General features: G+C 48.9%; 1 protein-coding gene across 1 annotated transcript; it reads right to left on the reverse strand.

Moving 5' to 3' along the window:
- Positions 1-1,279: 1,279 nt before the first annotated feature.
- On the reverse strand, positions 1,280-21,500 carry LOC149329778 (uncharacterized). The gene is made up of 5 exons (XM_089559294.1): positions 21,190-21,500; positions 12,262-12,439; positions 8,870-10,111; positions 3,955-4,266; positions 1,280-1,408 (listed from the first exon to the last, which is right to left on the reverse strand). Exons 1-5 carry the CDS (start codon positions 21,498-21,500, stop codon positions 1,280-1,282), a joined length of 2,172 nt encoding a protein of 723 aa, XP_089415420.1.
- Positions 21,501-23,733: the final 2,233 nt, after the last annotated feature.

Below are 23,733 nucleotides of genomic sequence, written 5' to 3' on the forward strand. Positions count from 1 at the left end.
CCACGCGCTGTGATATGAGGCCCGACCACAAGGTGGCGTCGGCAGAGTGTCAGAACTGTGGAAGTATTGTACACCTTAGTGTTGCGCATTTCGCAACCTATGCAGGACAAAACTGAGGTGCGCACCACACACTGAACTATGCGCAATACAAATAAAGCACTTGCATTGTTTACCGACATATCTGTACAAAATCATAAACAGGAGTGTATAAAACTGTGTAATGTGCATTGATAACGAATTATGTTCACCTGCATAGAATGACAGCCACAACAGTCCTTTAACTTTTCAATCTCTAAAGCACTGTTCATTATTCCCTTGCTCTCAGTCACTTTGGTTTCTGAAGAACATACGATGTGGGACTACGGCGCATCGCACAATCACATAAAAGCGCTGAACCAGAATATGTTCGTAGTAACGAACTACGTACTTAGTGAATTCCTCACACATTCTGCTTTAAACAGTGTCAATATATTAAAGTTCACACACAAAAGGATTGAATGCAATAATTTCCTACGGCATAATTTCGAATAAAACAGCGCGAAACAGGCACACGTTAACGACCGGAGACCACAGGGTTTAACTACGCGAGCCTATATTACTTTCTTCATCTGTGATTAACTCCATTCTGCCAGATGAGCACTAAAAAATTGAAAGGGGTGTGAAGGTTCATCTTCAGCCGCCGCTTCGCAAGGGAGTCCCTGAAAAAAGCGTTGAAGTACACTCTCGCGCCCATCACCCATTCTTTTGTTTTTTGAGTTTGTATTCGCGTTAAATATTTTTTGGACAATGAAAGCATATGCCCATGAGATGAGAATAAGTCGAGCTTATGGCGTATTACCACTGTGTCACACAACACGTTCATCCGCGAATATCCAAATTTGATAGGGTATGAGAATTTCCGAGTGAGCTGAAAGACCAGATGGCGAATGCAAGGCGCTGAGGCATAGTTCAGTGCATGAATTTGTCCATGAAAAAAAATCGGCACAGCAAAGTTTCCACTGTCTACAGTACGCACGTGCTCGTCAATAAGACCCATAAGTGTGATGAGTCAGGGGAAAGAATATTTAGTTATGAGACCCTTGTCGGGAATGTCTCCTTCAGTAGGACAACGATGGTTCATGATACACATGGACCATTCACTTCATGCATTGTTTCCGCCTCATGACGTAGTGGAAAGCTGAACTTAAAAATCTAGTTGAAAGCAGGACGAGACGTAAGTTTCGGCCCATTGTTCTGGGGTGCTTGCACGTTGGTGTATCACGTCGTGGAAATGCTATGGCTAAGGAGCGCTGGTCGTAGTGACCCCTGTGAGCCAGGTGAAGTTGTTCACCAGCCGATGATGTGGTTGACACTGGAAGGCGACCCTGAAGTCTTCAACGGACGCCAAGCCGAAGTTGCAGATGGCCCTCTGCGGAAGAGTGGTAAGAGTTTTTGACATAACGACGTAAATTTGTGAACCAAGGAGATTGGATAGCTATCTAAGACGCTCTAACACAACCACGAAAACAACACACGTGGATGATGGCGCTCGGTCACCCAACCTGTCCTTTTAAGCAGGCATTGTTAATGTAAATTGGAAAAGGCGGGACTTCATGCAGTATATCAAATTTATGTGTACCGCTCTTCTGAAAACACTGCAAGCACCATCAGATGGTCACTGGACCTCGTATATTCTTTTCGAAATTGGGAAGCGCAGAAATGCTGGCACTGGAAGGCATTTGTCTCTCCAGCATGGTTTGTTCGGGTCATAATTCTTGATTATTGCACACGATCACACTCCGGATCTTGTGGTTCGTGGTCTCTCGATTATATATTACGAATATACGTGGGGGAAGTCAGGTACTCTTGTGGGGCAGATCTAAAATAGCTCTGGAACGGCATAAAATACCAGTTTAAAAGAAGGCGTCAGAAGGAGTAATGGGCTAAAGAAAGGGTACGCCTCATACTCTTTGTACCCTCAGAACCCGTGCCCTGATTCAGCGCAGCGTGAAGTTCGGTCCCCAGTGCCGCGGGGTACCCACCTGGTTCTAGAGAGGACCAGCTTTCTTTTTCCTGATTCACATACTTGCTGAGTTGACATGCCTAAAAAATGCATAACTAACGTCACCTTGACTACACCGATGTACCTTGAGCGATGGTGCTCTATTGTCAAGGCTGCCCTTGCGCCAATGAGAGGCAAATCAACGTGACCAACGCCTCCGTGCTTTTTCCTCGACATGATGTTGCACTGAATAGTCCAAGCTGAAACTGCAGAACCAAGTTCCATATGCTTCATTGTCTTTTTGTAACTGTTTTCTTAGACATCTCTTATTACCCTTTCCGAGGAGACCGTATGTCAATGAAACTGGGTTCGCTGCCTCGCTACAAGTCATCTCTTCAGAATAAAAATAAAACTGTATATTGCAACAAGGCACTCGGAAACCACAATTTTCAAGAATTTTAGGCCTCTATATGTTCTGCACTAAGGATCGGTAAAGTGTAAAATTATAGTATCGGCACTCTCTCTCCAATCCCTCGTACCCAGAAGACAAAGTGTTTCACCGCTTTAAAACAAAAACATGAGTGGCCGCTGCAGTACGCACACTTGAACTTTCGTTGAGCAGCCAGCGCGGTAGCATCCTTGATGTAATGTAAGGTGCCCTATTATTTCATAACACTGAGATTTCTTCACACGGCTAGTGAATCTTTAAATGCTAAAATATGAGACCCCACAGTGAGGATAGGAGCCACATTAGAGCGCCTGTGTACATCCTCCCTTGTTTCTTGTGTCCCGCCCTTTGCGCTGCTCCACCACGATACCAGATTCATTAGGCCTCCAGACGAAGCACTTGGTTTGCAGGCGCATAGGACACTGGACACACGAAGCTCTCAAAACTAAACCCAGCGTTAGGCTGCCTCGGGAGAGGTATACATGCTTCACTGACGGCAAGACATGCTGAAAAGAATTCAGCCTTTTTGTTCCCTTCCTGCAACTTCACTTCAGATAGTGTTTTGTTTTCACTGAAACCAGAACACAAGGCTTGCCGTCACGACCCACTTCTTATTGCTCCTCATCTTTAAGAGCATGCAGAGATACATAAGTGCGTTCATTGCGGATGATTAAAGCAGCAGTGTCCACCAAATGATTATCACTGCTCCGATTAAGCAGTACCCTTCGTTTGTCTGACCGCTGTTTTTTAACACTAAGGTCAATACGAATGGGGAAGAAAGCGTGCATGAAGAAAGCGTTCTTTCAACAGGAATTAAATGGGCAAAAGGCGGAGGGAAAGCTAGTTCAACGGGAATTCCGCATACGGCGGTCATAGAGAAGTGGAATATAGTCAATGCGCTCCGGCCGCTCGGTAATTTAAAGTAATCTTGCGGCTTCACACGCAAAAAATGTAGCTGCATTCATTCATCTTTCTTGGTTATTGACTTGTTTTGACCAGCATTAACCAGTATTGTTTTGACCAGCATTGTTTTGACCAGCACTGGCATTGACCAGGAGGAGCGGTCTCATAAATCCCATATGGCGTAACCATGGCAACGCAGAAAGTTACATTTCTACTGAAGGTACGGGGGATTTAAACCAGGACTTCCAGACTGCGAAGCGAGCATGCTATTAACCAACCACTGAAATGCGTTGCTTTTTCGGCGCAAAGACATGAGCCTACTGTGTGCGTTGCCATACTAGTGTTTCTTGATGAAAAGGTGTGTCATTTGAAGGGAAGAAATATAAAAATGGAGTTGAAAGAAAAAACCAACAATACCTGCGCATTCAAAGCACCTAAGTAGTCTTAGGCGCCCTCCACTATTTTAAGCTGCGTTCTTGCTTTGTTGTTTCGGCAAGCTTCGGTTGCTGATAACACACCTGTGCTATTTTCTCGACACCAGTGCCCTAGTCAGTCACGACTCATTAGTGCATTGAAGAGGACCGAAGAGTGAGTCCTGGGAATCAGCATACCCCTCACTAACCTGTAATGGAAACGTGCGCTTGGTAGATCCGCACTGAGTGAAGCACCTGACCAGAAAGAACAGCTGGTCCTCGGGTATGCCGCGGAAGGGGCGCTCCATTGATGTCGGCCCTGCCTTGGTCCTTGAGGCGCTGGCTTGTTTGGCCGCGGGCAGGCGCAGGATGTTTCTGGCGACAAGCGCTCCAAAGCTGGCGAGCCTCAGCTCTCGAGCCTGGTCCGGCAGGAAGCCGCTGGCGTTGGCGATCTTCATGAATCGCTCCAGGTCGGTTACCAGCGGCTCAAGTTCACGTAAGACCGAGCTCATGGGATCGTACTGCGAGCACGCGTAGGATTCGCCACCGATCGACAAACCAAATGTAAATTCGAGGTTCCAAATGTAAATAAACAGAGAAAGGGGGTTTGCTCTCAGCGACATAATGCACCAAATTCAGCCAAAGCTGAAAGGTAATTTGTTATTAAACCGTCGCCTTCTATAGAAAGCACACAGTAGTAACGCTACGTTGCGGTCGTAGGTATATAAACATCCGTTTTAGCTGTTATACACTGGTCGGCACAAAATCTCGGGCTTTTAGGGATGTTCGGAAAGTGTGGGATTGAATATAACATTCTATAACATATATCTCAAGCGGCTCACGAGGCCACTAAGGCCCGTCCGCGCTCAAGATAAGCGGACGTGGTACTCATATGCCGAGCATTACACAAGAAGAACGTCCGACCCACGCTCTTAGCCGAAGCGACCACGGATTCGGGAGGCCCACGAGGACTAGTTACGTGATCTTGCTGTGACACAACCACCCACACCTACGCTGCCGTAAACGGTATACAAATACCCCTGGTCGTTTTTTTTTTGTAGGCAGCGGAAACAGTGAAACATGATAAATCAATTGGCGGGGTAGGAACGCTGTCCTATATTAGTCAAACGTGCGACCCTAACTGTTTGAGACGCAGCTCATGGACGCTCATTACTTCTTTGTAGCCTGCATGGCAGGAGCTTTAAACTTGCTTCTCGTAATGGTGCCTGGCTGCAGTTACTTACCTTAAATCAGGGAAGTTGTGAGGTGATCGCTTTAGGTGCATTTTCTTCAATACATTTCTTCTATCGGTGCTTGCAACTGCAGGAACTCCGTAAGAAACTAATACACATATTTGACCTGTTTGTTCCTCTCTTGCAATCCAGCCGTCGTAAAGGAGAGGACCTTACATTCGCGGTTAAAACTTCGTGCTGTTTAGGGCCATATTACCCTCTATGCATCGGTTCCCTCGGTACTTCAAGATAAGCAAGGTGCATTGCTGGATCAGAAATTCAACTGGAAGTGAGAGCTACATGGAACAGAAATCGATAGTTATCTGACCCCGGAATAAACAGCTGTAATGAGTAAACTGTGCAGATACAAAGAGAGCACCTTATCCTCACTAATGCACATCTGTTAAACTGGTGTTGGGTATTTAACGGTATTTAGGGACTGGTATTTAACGACTGTTAAAGCGCTATAATCCGCAATGTTTTCTGAGACGTTTCCACCGCTACTTGATAATAAAGCGTAGCTTGCATTAAGAGAAACAAAAGATATATATATATATATATATATATATATATATATATATATATATATATATATATATATATATATATATATATATATATATATATATATATATATATTGCTACGGGTCGACTCAGAGACGATGAGGCAGACGAAGTGAGAGGGCGCTTGGCGCGTGCTCGGGCTCTGAATCCTGTGCAGTGGCCTGTGTCTTGACGTCCGGTGCGCCCTGTGCTTGTGTTCTGTTCAGTGTGAGTGCACCAGTGTTCTTCGTGGCGTGAACGCCTCCTACCACGTAACATCTTGGTGGAGGTGAGGACTTTCCCCTTCCTCTCGTTCTGGCCTATTCCATTCTTCTCCTCCATAGACCTCCGATCTGGCTATTGGCAAATTGCTGTGGATGACCAGGACCGGGAGAAGACTGCGTTTGTTACTCCTGATGGCTTATATCAGTTTAAGGTTATGCCTTTCGGCTTATGCAACGCCCCAGTACTTTCGAGCGCATGATGGACTCCTTGCTGCAAGGATTTAAGTGGTCCACTTGCCTGTGCTATTTAGGCGATGTAATTGTGTTTTCGCCCTCGTTTTCGTCCCACATGGGCCACCTTTCACAAGTTCTTTCCCTCTTTCGCCATGCCGGGCTGCAGCTCAACTCTTCAAAATGCCGTTTCGCGCGTCGCCAGCTCAATATATTAGGCCATGTCGTCGATGCTACGGGGGTTCGTCCCGATCCAGACAAGATCCGAGCAGTAAAAGACTTCCCAGTACCCCGTTCGAGCAATGACGTCCGAAGTTTTTTGGGCCTTTGTTCTTACTTTCGTAGATTCATTCAAGATTTTGCCGACATTGCTCAGCCGCTCACCGATCTTCTTAAAAAGGATGTTAGTTTTTCCTGGGGGTCCTCCCAAGGCCAAGCATTTGCCCACCTTATAATAAAGCTTACCACTGCACCGGTCTTGGCACATTTCGATGTGTCCGCTCCTACGGAAGTCCGTAGTGATGCTAGTGGCCATGGCATCGGTTCAATCCTTTCCCAGCGTCAATGCGGCACACATCGTGTAATTGCCTATGCTAGCCGTCTCCTATCCCCTTCCGAGAAGAACTACTCCATTACCGAAAGAGAGTGTTTGGCCCTCGTCTGGGCTGTTGGTAAATTTCGTCCTTACCTATATGGCAGGCCATTCACAGTTGTGACAGATCATCACGCACTGTGCTGGCTTTCTTCTCTGAAGGATCCTATCGGTCGCCTCGGTCGTTGGGCGCTACGACTCCAAGAATATGACTACACTGTGATCTACAAGTCTGGCCGGTTGCACAAAGATGCCGACTGTCTCTCTCGTTACCCTGTTGCCCACTCTAATACTGTGACGAGCGCAAGCACCATTGACCTGTTCTCTGTAACTCCGTTTACAACTATCGGCGAAGAACAGCGTCGGGATGCGGAGCTTCTCTCCATCATCGATCGCCTAACATCCGCCCCAACCGACCCTTCACTGAACCACTTTGCTCTCGTTGATGGTATTTTATACCGCCGGAATCTTCAACCAACTGGTCCTCACCTTCTCCTCGTCGTCCCGAAGCACTTACGAACAGTCGTTCTCCACGAACTTCATGACCTCCCGACTGCTGGCCATCTAGGCGTTACTCGCACGTACGACCGCATCCGCCGTCGGTTCTTCTGGCCTGGCCTCTACCGCTCAGTGCGCCGTTACGTTGGTGCTTGCGATGAGTGTCAGCGTCGCAAGCGCCCTGCGTCTGCTCCCGCTGGCTTTCTTCAGCCCATTGACATCCCTCCGGAGCCGTTCTACCGTGTCGGCTTGGACCTTCTCGGCCCATTTCCTGAGTCCACTTCTGGGAACAGATGGGTTGCAGTCGCCACAGAATATGCCACCCGGTACGCGATAACGCGTGCGCTCCCCACGAGTACTGCCGCTGATGTCGCCGACTTTCTTCTTCAGGACGTCATTCTTCATCATGGAGCACCCCACCAACTGCTCACTGACCGTGGCCGCACCTTCCTTTCCGCAGTGGTAAACGACATTCTTCGCGCGTGCTCAACTAAGCACAAGTTGACGACCGCTTACCACCCCCAAACTAATGGCCTCACTGAGCGACTCAATCGGACGCTCACCGACATGCTCGCCATGTACGTCTCCTCTGATCACCGAGACTGGGACGTCGCACTCCCATACGTTACATTTGCATATAACTCCTCCCGCCACGACACTGCCAGATACTCTCCGTTTTACCTCTTGTACGGCCGTGAGCCTCAACTGCCGCTTGAAACATTGTATCGAACGTCTCCTCCCGCACATTCTGAATACGCCCGTGAAGCCATTGCCCATGCTGACCATGCTCGCCAAGTCGCCCGTTCCCGCTTGCAAGCCTCCCAAGCTTCTCAGCAAGAGCACTATAACCGCCGCCACCTGGACAGTGCCTTCTTGCCTGGGTCCCTTGTATTGCTCTGGGTGCCTTCTCGCCGTGCAGGGCTCTCGGAAAAGCTTCTTTCTCGATATGTGGGCCCGTATCGCGTGCTGCGCCAAGTCACAGCCGTCACATACGAGATTGAGCCTGCCTTCCACGAGTGCAATTCCCGTACTCCACCCTCCGATATTGTGCACGTGTCGCGCCTTAAGCCCTACCACCTACCCTCTTCTGACACTCGCTGAGCCGCACCGCGACGGTGCTTTCACGCCCGGGGGTCATGCTACGGGTCGACTCAGAGACGATGAGGCAGAGGAAGTGAGAGGGCGCTTGGCGCGTGCTCGGGCTCTGAATCCTGTGCAGTGGCCTGTGTCTTGACGTCCGGTGCGCCCTGTGCTTGTGTTCTGTTCAGTGTGAGTGCACCAGTGTTCTGCGGGCTGTGAACGCCTCCTGCCACGTAACAATATATATATATATATATATATATATATATATATATATATATATATATATATATATATTGTTACGTGGCGAACAGATTAGATCAGCTTGACCTCGATCAGAGCTTAACGTGAGTCTAATATTGTCGTCAGATGTGTCGACGACCCAGCAAAGCAAAACAAGTAGCCAATAAGGCTCAACACATTCTTTCTCACTCATACTCTGTTGAAGCACGTTAAAACGCTCCATTTCTTTTACGCCCGTATCTGTGAGGCGAGGTTACTGAAAATGTGGTTATCACAAGTCGTGCTTCTTATGGACGTACTAGTGCGAATTGAAAGGAACAAAAAATAGTTTTCAGTAAAAATTCCTCAGGCAACAATGACCCGTTTCGCTGTGCTGAAAATATCAACATAACCCGAGCCATAGACGAGGCATATACTGAGAAAACTAAATTGTTTGAAGATATCAAAAATTCAGAGTTATTATTTCCGAAAAAGTACTCACCGAGAAGCGCTGGTCGTAGAAGAGAACGAAGCGCGCAAGAATGCCTAATTGACTGGAGATAACGGTTCCAAGGACGGCCGCGTGGACAGCCACGGGATGGTGTAATTGGAACAGCGGGGGTGTCGCGAGAAAGTTCGGGACAAAAACCTCTCGAGCCACGAGGATTCGGTACACTCGAAGACTGGAAATGCCCGCCGCGTGGAGCATTGCCGGTCCTGGATTTCGCATGAGCCTCTTCAGGACGTCAGCGCTTTTTCTGAGGGCGCTAAGGAACGCGTCGAAGAAACCTGCTCTTGTGTCGATATGCACGCTGGCATAGACCCTGTCAAGCATGCTCCAGGTGCTGGTCATATTGTGGGCGTTGGCTGACACGCGGCTGAGGACGGGGTACAAGAGGTGTTTGAAACTATAGCCGTAAGCACGGTGTAGATCGGTTGACGAAAGCCACGTTAGCCGTAACATTCTCCACGTGTTCTGTCTGCTGCCTTTCACGTCGTGTTGGATCTTCCATTTGGCTAGCGGCATTATCAACTCAAGCGCCTCCATGCACCTGTCGTAGAGGTGACTTTGTTCAGTATTCTCCCAGCCCATGTCATCGAGCATGCTCGTCGTAAGATAGCGAGAGACGTACGGCGATAGGACCCAAACCACATACGCACCGAGAAAAAGCTTGAATCCCTCAGTAAAGTTGGCGTTGCTAAGGAGCGCCGTGTCTAGCTCACGGAACAAAATAGGTTGCATGTTGACGATTACGTCTTCGGGCCAGAACTGCGAGTCGTCCAGCATGTGAGCATTTATGGCTTGTCGTAATTCGGGGTCACTAAGCTTCTGGAAGGCGGGCAGTGATGCATAAGGGTCCCATAGAAGGTGAACCAGCCGGGATATTCTCCAGTGTGCTGCCGTCACCTCCTCGATCATGGTCGAGTACGACTGCCCAGTGCCCCCAACTATTTCTCCGCATCGCCGCAAGTAATCCCGATGTCTACCTCGTGCTATGAGCAGCTCGAATGCCCCAATCCACTCATTGACGCGGGGATCTAGGGTGGTGTATATGGTGCTTTCGGATGTGCGCAACGGATGGGGTCCGATGTAAAAATTCCAAAACATGTGTAGGCCGAAATGGAGGGAAGACTTGACCAAAACGTGCAGCAGCGCAGCCCGTGTAGCGGTTTCCTTCTTAGGCCAGGGGAGCCCAAGCTCCAGGAGCATCGTGCGCAGAGTCCACTTATTCTTGCGACTCCTCTGCGATGCGAAAATTTGTGTGGAACAAGTGTAAGCGTCATGTTCTGATGAACAAAAAACGAAAGTGAAACGCTATCTGTGAACGTTTGAATTCACCAATCGATAGCCTATAATGAAACGCCTAACCCCGTAACATGTCTATGACGGTGAAACTCTAGAGGCCTGTGTACTGTGCGCTGATATTGCACGTCAAAGAACCCTAATGGCCGAAATTTCTGCCGCCGTTCAGTACGGCGTCTTTCATAGCCTGAGTCACTTTGGAACCTTAAACCCCACAAACCAAACAAACCAACCATGAAATGTTTAACGGCTTGCGAAGTGATAGCTACAATAGCCCTTAATTCAAAATGACTGTGCATTTAACCAGCAAGCTGCAATTTAGAGTAGAAGCTTAGTATTTTTTCCCTAAAAGGATTATTCTACAATAATTTTTATCCTTTTCTACAAAGGAAACCTTTCCATTGCAGGATCGAACCATTGCTAAGAACAATGATTTTCTTTATCGATCCGAATAGATTCTTCCCGTAGGATTCCTCCTAAATGAAATGTGCAAGTACAGGCTTTATGAGCTTGAAGTCAACAAAAACATAGAGCAGATGACTAAGCCTAAGGTACCTGTCTGCAGATGAACATCTTGAGGATAATTTCACATTCAAAACATGTAAACGGCGCTATGGAAGTAATTAATGGGAGTCAAGAAAAAGTTTAATATTCAGGCTATCTTGACGAGTTGCCGGCAGTGCCATGGCTGCCACTCAAGTAAAAGTAAATTTCCCCTTCTATTCTTGTGTGCTGGGCTCCTCATTTAAATTGGATGACATTTTGAAGTGTGTTTCGATTTATTCTTTAAGCGCAACTCCGAATACTAGCATCTCCGTGCTTAGTACTGGTAAATAAACTTCTCATGCTGACAGAAAGGATGAAGAGATTTTAAGTAACTGTCGGCCGCGCAAGATCACGACATTAAATCACCAAGAAAAGTTAGTAACCCATTCGTCGAAAATATTATCAGCAGAAAAAGAAGAAACGCGTTAATTTAGGAAAATAGACAGTCAAAACAGACCTCCAATTTTTGAAGTGTTATGACCGAAAAGTCAAAACTTTAGCTAAGCGTAGATTAAAACTAAGCAGACTTTTTTGTGACCTCTTCTTAACCGAGCATCACACTAATTACTCATGCGAAATAACTTACTGCAATTTATGCATGTTGCTTCCTCTCAGAAATATTCAAACCCATACTTCGCAATGATACCAGAGATATACAGCTAATACCGGATGACAGGTAATACTGGATGTATCATATGTATACCCAATGGTACTGAAACCTTTTTGTGGTGCAGCCAGTCAGCCGTTGGTGGTATTTTGCATGCGTTTCTTTCAGGTTGCCCCTTTGGCGCTTGAACTGGCTACGGTTATGAGGTGCATTAATTGCCGGGAACGTGACTCTCCTGCGACAGCGTCTCAAAAAACCAATGATGTGAGCGAGCAATAGTTGGCAGGAGGGAGGAAGGGTCGCCATTGATGAAGTGCCTCAGCGCGAATTAAGGTGCGTGGAGGGCTGCCTTCCACGTTGCATTCGAATTATGGGCCGGAACCGCTAATTTTGCAGAGTGAGTACAGCCCGAGCGTAGAGCTTGAGCCTCTACTTTCAAGCACGCACCCCCATGGTGCACTACAAAACCTTTACGTTCGGCCCGCCCAATCATATACGCGCCTTTTCCTTGCTTTCTCAGCAAAATAAACGGAAATAGCGACAAGAAAGCCCCGTGCTTTTCATCTGCATTGAAAGGTTTGTCCCATAGCCTGCTTGGGCTGCTTCTGCAAGTCATGTTGCCGAGCCATGGATAGCAACGATGAAGTCAAGACCCTCTCAAGCCTGTTGTGAATGGATGGTCGATTTTTGCCTTGTACCTTGCCCAAAGCAGGTTTAGTCAACCATGGGGCTTCGAGAACTCCACATGTTTGTGTTTTAGGCAAGGCCTCTAGATCGTAGTTTACTCTGTCTAGGCCCAGGCCCGGGCCTGGTTTGGAGAAGCCGGACCGGCCTAGGGCGGGTAACAAAACAGGCTTCAGGGAGCGTACAGTGCTCTAGTATGGAGCAATCTAAGGGAATCTGTACCAAAGAAATATTTGTTGATTACTCATCTCACCTGGCTGAGGCATTTCAGCAGCAGCGACGAGGCCTTGTCTCGAGCCCTGACAGAGTGCTTGGGGACCGGCCGCATCAGGAGACGCTTGAAGGCCATCTTCTCGAAAGCGTGCTTGTACTTGTCCAGCGGTGACTTGTAACGGCGCTTCAGGCTTGCATCCCAGCCTCGGCAGACATGCCTGCAACGCCGTGGCCGTACATGGCAAATGCCTTTTCCTCACGATTCCTGAAGACGTCTAGGAAGTCCCTCAGTGCCATGAATCGCATGAAAAGGCAAGACTGGTAAATAGAAAGCGCTTCAATGCTGTGGTGGGAGAACACGATCGGTCTTGCGGAAGCGTGGTGTAATACACCTAGAACGTACCGTGTGACGTTCAACAAAAAGTGCCGCTGCATTTTGAGCTTTGTTATTTAGTTTTAATTTCATGGCGATCAACAGGACGTCAAAAAGTGAACTACCAATCACAGGAATGGTCCTCTGGCCATTGTAAGTAGCCATACTGCCATTTAAGCCCCCTCCCAGGCCTTCACACAGTGAGCTTGCTCTGCGCATTCCTAGAAATAACACTACACACTTCCTTCCCGGAGGTGGATGCAAAGTCGGTGCAGTTCGTTAAACATGTCAAACGCGTCGGCTTGGTAAATCATCAGTCGACGTCAGGGCGTCGTGTGCGAGATGCGCGTCAGTCGTTGCGCGCAGCAATATGAGGGCAGCGAAATGACCTTACGGAGGACAGCGTTCGTCTCCATAATTGCGCTATGTGTCCCTTTAACCCATGAAGCCCAGCTTTCTTTAGCGGTCCGGTGGTGCAAGGAGCCGGTATCATGAGCGTGTTTCTAACCCTACCAGCTTTACGTAAACACTGACAGCTTGGGGGGCCCGGTGCAACCGATAGTAGAGGATCAAATTAAGCAAAAATGAACCTGAAAGTTAGAAAATACAGCCCCGGCTACACAAAATTTTCAAAACCCTAGAGCGTATCTGAGTACTCTTTGCGATCCGTGAAGACGTGCGCGCATACTACAGAATGCGGTGCAAGATGCATTTCCCTTGAACAAAGCGCGTTTCGAAGCACGTGCTCATGCGGGGCCTAGCGTTAATGGTTATTCGGGGTGAGTTGTCTTTTAATTCTTATTATACGGGGAGGCATTCTCGAAGTTATTTAACTTTAAGAGGGAAGCCCGGTATGGGCTGAATTCCTTTGAAACAACAGTTTGCCAGCTGTACCTTTTCTGTGTTTGCGACTATATACATTTTCTTTATTATTTAGCGGTATTGACAGAAAAGAAAAATACATGGGCACACCCTAAAACAAATATCTCTCGAGTTCAGCTTGGCCCCGTCGACTCCCCAGTCCGTGAAACTGTCTCAGAGTAGTCGAGAAAAAAAATTCATGAAATGTTTTTAACTAAGTGCAGTAACTAAGCAGGAGCGCCCTCTGTAGGAACCTGCCGGCATGAGGGTCGCTAGCAGGAGGCTTAGGTGGCCTTCGGCACTTGTGCGCCGATACGGTAAGATGCAAAACAAGCTATTTGCACTTCCGGGACCTATCTAGCTTTTTTTTTCGGCAGCACTATTTAAGGAAGTATATACACCAAATTATTGCTCGCACGTTTTCTTCTTTCAAATTATGCGCTAGACATTAGTATGCATGGATAACCCTACGGTATTCGCAGAACACCGTTAAATAATTTATAACCGAATTCTTCTCGATGCCATTCCGGTTTCGGTAACGTCAGCGAAAAGACGGCTATGACGAATAGCTTGTGTCAGTTGACCTTAGGCATAACTGCCAGTGCATCCTTCACTGTGATTCCACATCTTGAAGCAGGCTGTCTTAAGTGTTGTTGTGATTTCAAACGACGTATAAGCGACTATGTTAGCGCGGTGGCGCTACGATATGCAAAAGTCCGTCTTCCTATTGGTGCAGTCCTTGTCCTTGAATGACCTTGGCCACTGAACATTCGAAAAACTAACATACGAAGTCTGCAAAGCGCTCAAGTTCAAGCTCTCCATACTTGCCTAGGATTGCCGAAATGTGCCTCTACGGCCGCATCTGTACTCATCGCCCAGGAGCATCTAATCCCTACCTACTTAACAGTTGACGCACTGAGGGCACATTTCCGACATCTCCCGGGTACCGTCCCACCATCTTGCCAGCCTTCCTATTACCAGGCCGCGCACATCGTTTACAGAAATCATTGCCGAACGTCGCGCCATTCTGCAATCCCATTTTACACCTTCCCCTAGACCGTCCTCGCCACTTCGGAGCCTGCACAATCCCCGTGTGCTTCTTTCGATACCTGGCATTAGGAAGAAGATCGACTTACCGCCGACAGAACTAAAACAAGTCACTCTTGAATATTTTCATGAGCACCATGCAAATCGGGTGCACGTATACACCGACGGCTCAGTGAACCCTATCACTTCTTGTGGCTCCGTGGTCATACCCGCAAGCACTACAGAAATTAGAGTTAGGACAGGTAACCCCACTTCTTCGACGGGTGCAGAACTCACCGCTCTTCGCGTCGCCATTGAATTCATCAGACAGCAGCGCCCTCAGCGGTGGTCTATTTTCATCGATTCTAAAGCTGCCCTCCAAGGCTTACAAGCTGCTCTTCGCCGTGGAGCCCATGAACAACTGGTCGCAAAAATTCGACAACTACATCACTCTGCCATCAACAAAGGCCATGACATGATCTACCAATGGCTACCGGGGCACAGCGGCATAGCAGGCAATCACCGCGCGGATCAGGTCGCGCGAAGTGCGCACGACGACGGCGATTTTGTGTCGATCCCCATTTCGAAATCAGACGCAGCGAGCAGGCTTCGCGCAGTTGCGCGGGACATAACACTTGACGTGTGGAATTCCGGACAATTTTGCAATTCCAGTTTAAAATCCTAGGACCCAGAGCTGAAACTCCGGCTACCATCAGGCCTACCACGACGAGAAGAAACTTTGCTGTATCGCCTCTGGCTTGGTGTAGCCTTCACCAACCATTACTCATTCTTATTCGGTATGGCTGATAGCCCTGCATGTGCCACCTGCGGGCATGACGAGACTATAACCCACATTCTTTGTGACTGCCCTGCCTACACCACCGAAAAGCAGTCCCTCAGCCGTGCTCTGGAGCGCCTAGATCCGCGCCCACTCACGGAAATGAAGATTCTCGGCCACTGGCCGCGGCGGTCGTCGGCGGAGAAGGCCTCCAAGGCACTGCTCCACTTCTTGAGAACTTCTGGCCTGCACGACAGGCTGTGACTTCAACGGACGCTGACGTTTTAGAGTGACTTCAATTTTCTATTACTCTCCTTTCTCTTTCTTTTTTATCTCCTCAATCCTTCCCCGCCTTGTAGGGTTGCAAACGGATTATTCTTTCGGTTAATCTCCCTGCCTTTCCTCTTCTACCTCCTCCTCCTCTTTTTATAATTGGCCATGCGCGACACGATGGCCACATCCAAATTTGGCCCGGGACATTTACAGAAATTTTGGCCGGGCCACTCCTGAAATTTGACATCGGCCCATTTTGAACAAAACAGATGACCAACCACAACTGAGAGTTCGCGACACTATGGCGATTTCCAAATTTGGCATAAGTAATTTCCAAATTTGTGCCGGCTCACCCCCGAAATTTGACCTTGCCCAAGTAGGACCAAAATCAGTGTCCAACCATAATTCACCATGCCCAGCACAAAAATTCAGGGGGGCACTTTGTTGACCTTAAGTGTGGTGAGGCGAAAGCCTTAAGCGCGGGGTTGTAGCTTGTGCCATTGATGTGTGGTTAAGATTTTAAGCGGAACGCGACATCGTCTTGCAACGCTGCCAGGGAGTCCATAGAACGCCATCGCCCGTTCGGTTCTACGCCTTGCTCGTCGGTAAATTGGATTTTGAGGAAAGGAAATGTATCTGTCTCTTATATCTCGGTGGACACCTAAACCGCGCCGTAACGGGAAGGGAGGAAGATGGGAGTGAACGAAGACACCGTATTCACTAGACGCGCCTTTGTTCATTCCAAACCATCGAGCTGGCATGGCGGACTCGTGGTCAGCCAGCATGAATCTGGCTTCATCTAATTAAAATTCAGGCAATGTACAAAGCGGCTCTAGTTTTGAGAGCCACTCCGGAGGGTCCGCAGCGGCCTTCTGAATGGCCAGAAACATGTCCATATTTTCGCGAAAGTAAATCCTGGCAGGTCTTGCGTCTCGGTCACAATGGTAGCCTGCCATTCTGGAGCGCCATATACAGTGGAGGCCTGTCAGCGAGTCGTATGCACATAGCGTTTATTGTGTTTTGTTGATTGTTTGTTTTGTCCAATTTTCTTTGCAAAATCCAGGCAATAAAGAAAAAAAAAAGCTGGCATGGCGGAGTGGTAGCGTGCTCGTCTCGCACTCCGGAGACCCGAGTTCGATTCCCGAGCTCGGTCAATTTCCTACTCAATTTTATTTATTTATCTGGTCTGACCAGGAAGGTTAATTAGGCTAATTGGTTAAGTAAGCAATTAACTAAACTCAGTCCCACTTACTTAGAGCGTCACTATACGGTCCCTTTAATTAGTTGCATGGGTACTAGGAGGAGGAGGTAAACTTTATTAAAGAAGAGGTCTTAGGCGCGGATTGGGGTGATGTTCCCCTCCCCGCGGTGGGCTCCTCTTCTAGGCCGGACGCCAGGTGGCCGACCGACGATGCCGTTCGGCGACCTCTTCGGCTCGCTCTGTGACTCGAAGTTGAACCTCCGGGTCCGAGCTGAGCAGCGCGGCCTCCCACTGAGATTGGGTAGAGAGCTGCAGACTCTGCGGTGGCTTGTCTTGAGTACATGAGTATGGGATGCGCGGTGTATCTGCCTTTTGGCGCCCACAGAGAGAACAGACGGGGCTGCACTGCTCCGCGAACCGCATAGAGTACATGTATGGATTAAAGAAAGTGTCTGTTTGGAGCTGCCGCCAACTGACTTGTTGTGCTTTACTCAGAGATTTCTGTGGTTCTGGGAAGATGTCTTTCTTTCTTGAAGTGGGTAGTGATTTCTTTCTAGGTTGTCACTAGCTCCTTGGCCGATCTGGGCTCGGGGTAGCGCACCTCCCGGTAAACCACGAATCCTCGGGCAAATTGGTGCGCCCCCTCGTTTCCAAGGTGGTCCGAATGGGCGGGGACCCAGATCAATGTGATCTGGCGGGTATTGGAGATTTTTTGTAAGATTTTGATGGCTGCGGTGTGGGGCCTTCCTTTTGCAAAATTTTGAATTGCTGTTTTAGAGTCGCTGATGATGTATTTGGCATTGGTGGAGGTAATGGCTAAAGCTATGGCAGCTTCTTCGGCCTCCTCCGGAAATTTTGTTTTATCTATTGTCGCCGAAGCAAGGGGAGAACCTTGATGATCGACAACTGCTAGGGAAAAGGCGTCTCTGTCCGCATGTTCTGCCACGTCCACGTGCGCCGTGTCTTCCTGACCTGAAAATCGTTCGTGAAGTTTTTGTGCCCTAGCCTTTCTTCTGTCTGTATCGTAGTGTGGATGAATGTTTTTAGGTAGAGGGTGGACTGTTAAGAGTTCGTGCACGTGTCTTGGAATTGGCAAGGTGGGTGTACGGATTCCTTCATATTGCATTCCTGCTTTCTTTAGGATGAAACGTCCCGTTTCAGTGCCTGATAGTCTTTCATATTGTGCGGTGAGGTGTGCTTCCATCATTTCCGCTAAGGTGTTATGAATTCCTAACTGTAGTAGTTTTTCATTTGGAGTATGACGAGGTAGGTTGAGCGCAATTTTGTACGACTGTCTAATTAGAGAATCCAGGTCGTCTCTTTCTCTGACTGTGAGGTGACGTACGGTGTAGAGTAGATGACTCTGCTAAGAACAAAGGCTTGTATTAGTTTCCTGGTCTCGGCTTCTTTAACTCCTCCTCGCCTATTCGCGATGCGTCTGATGAGGAAGGAGATTTGGTTGAAAGTGTTTCTCAGCTTCTTAATTAGTGTGTCGTTTTTTTGGTTTGACTGTATCAGCATTCCCAAGATTCTCAGCGTTTCCACTTCTGGGATGGCTGCCCCTTCCGCGTAGATTTTGATCTCAGGCGCTTTATTCTTTCTTTGACGCTTTGGATGTAGGATGAGGACTTGAGATTTTTTGGGGGAACACGCGAGTCCCGCGGCTTCTGCCTCCTCTACTACTACATCTGCCGCTTGTTGTAGCGTATCTTGTATCGTGGCGATACTCCCCTTGGTGGTCCAAAGGGTGATATCGTCCGCGTACAAAGAGTGTTCTAGGTCTGGGATTTTTGCGAGTGCGTGTGCCATTTTGATTAGGGTTATATTGAATAAGAAGGGGGAAAGGACCGATCCTTGCGGCGTTCCTCTGTCTCCTAAACTGAAGACACCGGTAACAGCGATAACCTGCGGGAGGTTATAAGTCAAGTTGTGCGAGAAGAGCTCCGACGACTGCTGCCAACGGGAGCGCAGCCGCAGCTTACATCGCTCACTTACGCCATCCGGGACAAGGTTCAACAGGCCTTGGGTGTGACGCCGACAACCACGCAGACTCTGCAGCCCCCAGCCGTGACATACGCCGCAGCAGTGCGCCATCCTGCACCTCGACGACGGGACCCAAGCCCCTATCGCCCTAAGCCAGCTGCGCTAGACCGTCGCCCTCTCGCCCCAACCCTCCCGTACTGCGAGCGTCACACATGGCCAAGGAAATGCGACGAGTGGAGAAGTCCTGACCAGCGCCGCCCACGATGCTTCCACTGCGGCGAATCCTGTCACAATCTCCGGTACAGCCCATACAGAAGAATGGGCATCCGAGGGTTCTCTTACGACGCCCAACGACGCCGGCCGGGCCAGAGACCAGCTGAAATCGAGGACCTTTTGTGTCGGGAAGAATGCTCATGGCCGACCCGCCTATTACGTTCCCCGTCGCCATCGTCACCGCGCTTTGTATCTCCTAGTCGAGGTTTCGCCGTGCGTGGACGCTCCCTCAGCCCCCGAAGGCTAAACAGAATAAAGCAGCCTCTGGAGGTGAGGTTGCTTCTGAGCGCAAGAACAAAGATCCTCTATCGACGAAAACGCAAGACCATGCCTGAACTACGACGACAACACCGTGACGACGCGGCCAGATTTGAATCTTTTACCGCTGCCCAGAGAAGTAACGTCGGAGCACGCCCACCGCAGCCTCACTACACGACGAAGCCGAGATCGGACACCGAATGCAACGTGCAATACGAGAACGCGAACAAGTGACCTTGAAGTTACGGTTGACGGTGACGCCGTAACTGTCTTGGTCGACCCGGGAGCTGACTACTCCGTCATGAGCGGGCCGCTCGCTCTCCGTCTCAGGAAAGTAACAACTAGAGATGGCGCGCTGATCCGAACCGCAGGTGGTAACCTGTTTACGCCGTCAGGACGCTGCACCGCGAGAGTTACTGTAAATGGGAGAACCTATGCTACAGCCTTCCTGGTCCTACAAGAATGCTCGCGAGACGTGATTTTGGAAATGGACTTTCTAAATGAACATCGGGCAACCATCGATCTTCGATCTAAGTCGGTCAAACTTTCAACGGACAAAGCCATATCTGCTGCGACGAGCGTGACTCATCACGCTGCCTTGAACGACTTCAACGAAGCATTGAGCGTGTCGCCCCGATCGAGTGTCGTTGCCTGCATAGGTACTGGAGTCATCTAAACTGCCGAAGGCGTTCTCGAGGGGAACACTCAGTTACTCCTGGATCGAGGACTAGGTGTCGCAAGGGGAATCGCCCAAATCCGAAATGGTCATGCCCAGGTGCTGCTAACCAACCTCTCCGAAAAATACCGGTACCTAAACAAAGGTACGACGATTGCTTTCCTGGACGAGCTGGTAGACATTAGAGGCATATTTGTCCTCCCCGGCCAACCCGTAAAACCATGTGACCGAGGCCAACAACCCACGTTTGATATCAACCCAGCATTACCGCGGAGCAGGCAAAACCAAATGCGCAGTCTTCTTCAAAGGTACAGCGATTGCTTCACATCAGCATCTAATGTGCGACGAATCCGGCTTGCCAAGCACCGCATCCAGGAGAAGTACTATATGGCGCGGCTAGCTGCCGACGTTTCCCATTACGTGAAAACGTGCCGTGAGTGTCAGTGACGCAAAACGCCTCCGATTAAACCAGCCTGACTCCTGAACACCATACCACCTACAACTAAGTCTTTTCAGCAAATAGAGATGGACCTAATCGGCCTCTTTCCGACTTCATAATCACGTAAGAAGTGCATCATACCGAAGCAAAAGCGTTGCCTAATCGTATCGCAACAGAAGTCGCAAATCCTTTTGTCCAACGAATTCTCCTGCGACACGGCGCCCACGAAGTGCTCATCAGAGACGGAGGAACGGCGTTTACAGCGGAGCAACGCAAGCAATTTTAAACTGGTCAGACAACTAGTCCAAAAAGACAAACTAGGCCACAAAGAGCGCAAATGAAAGAAGCTGGAAAGAAAGTTAAGGATGGTGCGCAGTCAACAGCGCCCTCATATCAGCTACGTTGTCGGTCTCAGAGGGAACGAAGATAATGCTAATGCTCTAACGTAGACGTCGATAAGAAGTGCTTGGAGGATTGCTAGCTTAAAGCACTAGCAATAATCTAAAGGTTCAATCCCGGTGCAGCAGAAAATCAGTGCGTTCTATTTAAAAATGTTATATGTCAAGCTAGTACCTGACAACGTTGAAGCATAGTTAAATCAAGAAAACATACCTGGTCCATTGGCACTCGCTACCTGACCCTTTAAAAGGGGATGCTGTTAGCAACCATTTTTTCCACGCGGATGAGCTGCAATTGACGAAAACACCTTCCAAAATGACAAAAAAATCCACCTCCATTCACTCTAGATTTTGGTGGCAATGTCTAAAGCCTTTCATGGACGGTAATTTAGCGCAAACCATTAATGGCGGTAAATGGACAACGCTCACTGGTAGAAGTCGTCGCACGGGTGCACGCTGGTGTCACGGGAGCGTTCCAGGTCTTCGTCTAGCGAGAAGTGGCGCCTCTTCAAGCCCTCCACTCGCTGCAGCAGCAGCGCTGGCGGCGCTATGAGTGTTGCCGACGTGACGAGAGCGCCGGCCAACACGAAGGCCGAGTAGCGCAGACAGGAGGCGGGACGCGATCTGTCCAGTGGAGGCGCAGGAGGACCGGTCCTGACCGCCAACTCCTGCTGGACGGAAGGGCAGCGCCGCCGTGGGGGTGGCCAAGGCATCGGCACGGCGCGCAAGCCTCGCCGCATCGCAGGTTCTGAACTGAACTTCAGGGCTGTTACCGCACGTTATCTGCGTAGCATTGGCTGAACGTGTGCTGTCCTTTAGGCTTATGCATGCCAGACAAGTGAACCGGCTCTCTTCTTCTTCTCCACATGAAAATGGCACATACTCACGCGGGGGGATTTGCCACGGTACGGTGAATGCCGTACCGTGGAGAGGGGAGAGGGGCGTACCGCAGGGAGCGGTGCTCAGCCCTCTCTTGTTCAATATTGTCCTTATTCACATAACAAGAAACCTTCCGCGAGGGGTCCGCATAACAATTTATGCTGATGATATCTGCATCTGGACCGCATCACGTTCGCGCTATATTACCCAGCAACGTCTTCAGAGAGCACTATTGCACGTTTCGATGTACCTGGCTTCCAGAGGTCTTCGTCTATCGCCAGAAAAGAGTGTTGCAATGGCGTTTACAAGAAAAACGATGACCCGATATCCGCTGCTCCTAGGCGGACGATCGCTGCCATATGTACGATCTCAGCGATTCCTGGGTGTTGTAATCGACTACAATCTGTCGTGGTCACCTCAGATCAAAAAACTCCGCCAGAGGATTACTGCAGCATCGCAAGTATTCAGGTTCATGGCGGGAACAAGGTGGGGTAGCAACTGCCGATCAATGCTTCTGCTTGAAAAAGCCTACGTTGAAGGAACCTTGAGCTACTGTCTACCAGTGCTTCAAAGATTATCTACATCATGCAATAAGACTCTCAATGCCGCACGGAACAACTGCCTGCGAATATGTCTTGGCCTCCCAAAAGGTTCCTCTGCGTCAGGAACAGTAGCGGAGGCAGGATGTCTCCCACTAGAGGTGATTGCCGCCCAGGAAACTATGCGTACCCATCTCCGCCATGTCCTGCAAGGGAAGAAGCACTTCCTACACCGCGTCCACCTAACTCACAGCAACTCTAGCTTTGGCCAGGCGTACAGCTCCTGCCCCTTCCTACTATTAATCAGCCACAGAAGCTACTACCTCTGGCCTTTCCTCCATGGACACTCTCTCCTCTAAAGGTGAAGAAGTCTGTTCCAGGTGTGAATGCAAAGAGCCGCATGCCACAGGCAGCGCTTCTGCAAACTACTCTCGCCTACTTATCGGAGGAATATATGCAGCACATCCATATCTTCACCGATGGTTCAACTACTAAAGAAACCTCTTCTTGTGGCCTTTATGTGCCCTCAACAGACCATGCCCTTTCTTACCGGCTGCAGCGGAGGACATCCTCTACGACAGCTGAGCTTCACGGCATTAAGGAAGCTGTTTCTTACATCCTGCGCCGAACCGCCGGCCGTTGGGTTATCTTCACCGATTCAAAAGCATCGCTGCAGATCCTGGCCAACCTGCTGAAGAAAACGAATCACCAGCCAGTTTCCCTCGACATCGGGTATATACATCATTTAGCTATTGCCGCAGGCCACTGCATAACATTTCAGTGGGTACCTGCTCACTGTGGCATTCTGGCTAATGAAAAAGCAGATGAAGCGGCTCGAAAGGGCCATCAACATCGGAGATACATTCGAACTTTTTTCACGAAATCGGATGCGTCCCAAATGGCTAAAAGTTTTGCTTACGAAGAAACGTATCGGCTTTGGAGTTTGCCGACACATCAGTACCAATTTCTTCACTCAATCGACCCACATCTTAGATCAAGACTCTCACCCAGAATACCTCGACAACTGGAAACACTTTATCACCGACTTCGTCTGAATTCTGCATATACAAACCGCTTGCGATACCGTTTTGGACAAACGAACAGTCCGCATTGTGACAATTGTGTCGCGATAGAAACTGTGGAACATATCCTACTTGTGTGCCCTGCGTATGCTAACGAGCGTGCATACTATGAACATTGCATGCAGAAGCTCTGCCCAGTGCCCCTAACAATGGACAAAGTTTTAGGTCCCTCAGCCTGCTTCAGGCAACAGAGACTTGCAATGAACTTTCTTTTTTCATATTTACAAGACATTGGACATCTAGATAAGCTCTAAATTCACTTGCACGTTACCTTCATGCATTCTTCATGCAGTGAACTTCGTCAGCCCATTTGTCGGACTATGCGCTCCATCATTCCATAGGTTATATCAAAACTCGCCATTGCATCCTTAGTACCCATTTCATGGCCGCATTTTATCTTCGTTTTTTTTTTCTTTTACCTCTTCCACGCTGCTCTCCTACTGTCTTTTTCTCCCAAATTCCCCTTCCTACGC

Source organism: Amblyomma mixtum, chromosome 9 (assembly GCF_055824585.1).
Source record: "Amblyomma mixtum isolate Tamu chromosome 9, ASM5582458v1, whole genome shotgun sequence".
Taxonomy (NCBI): domain Eukaryota; kingdom Metazoa; phylum Arthropoda; class Arachnida; order Ixodida; family Ixodidae; genus Amblyomma; species Amblyomma mixtum.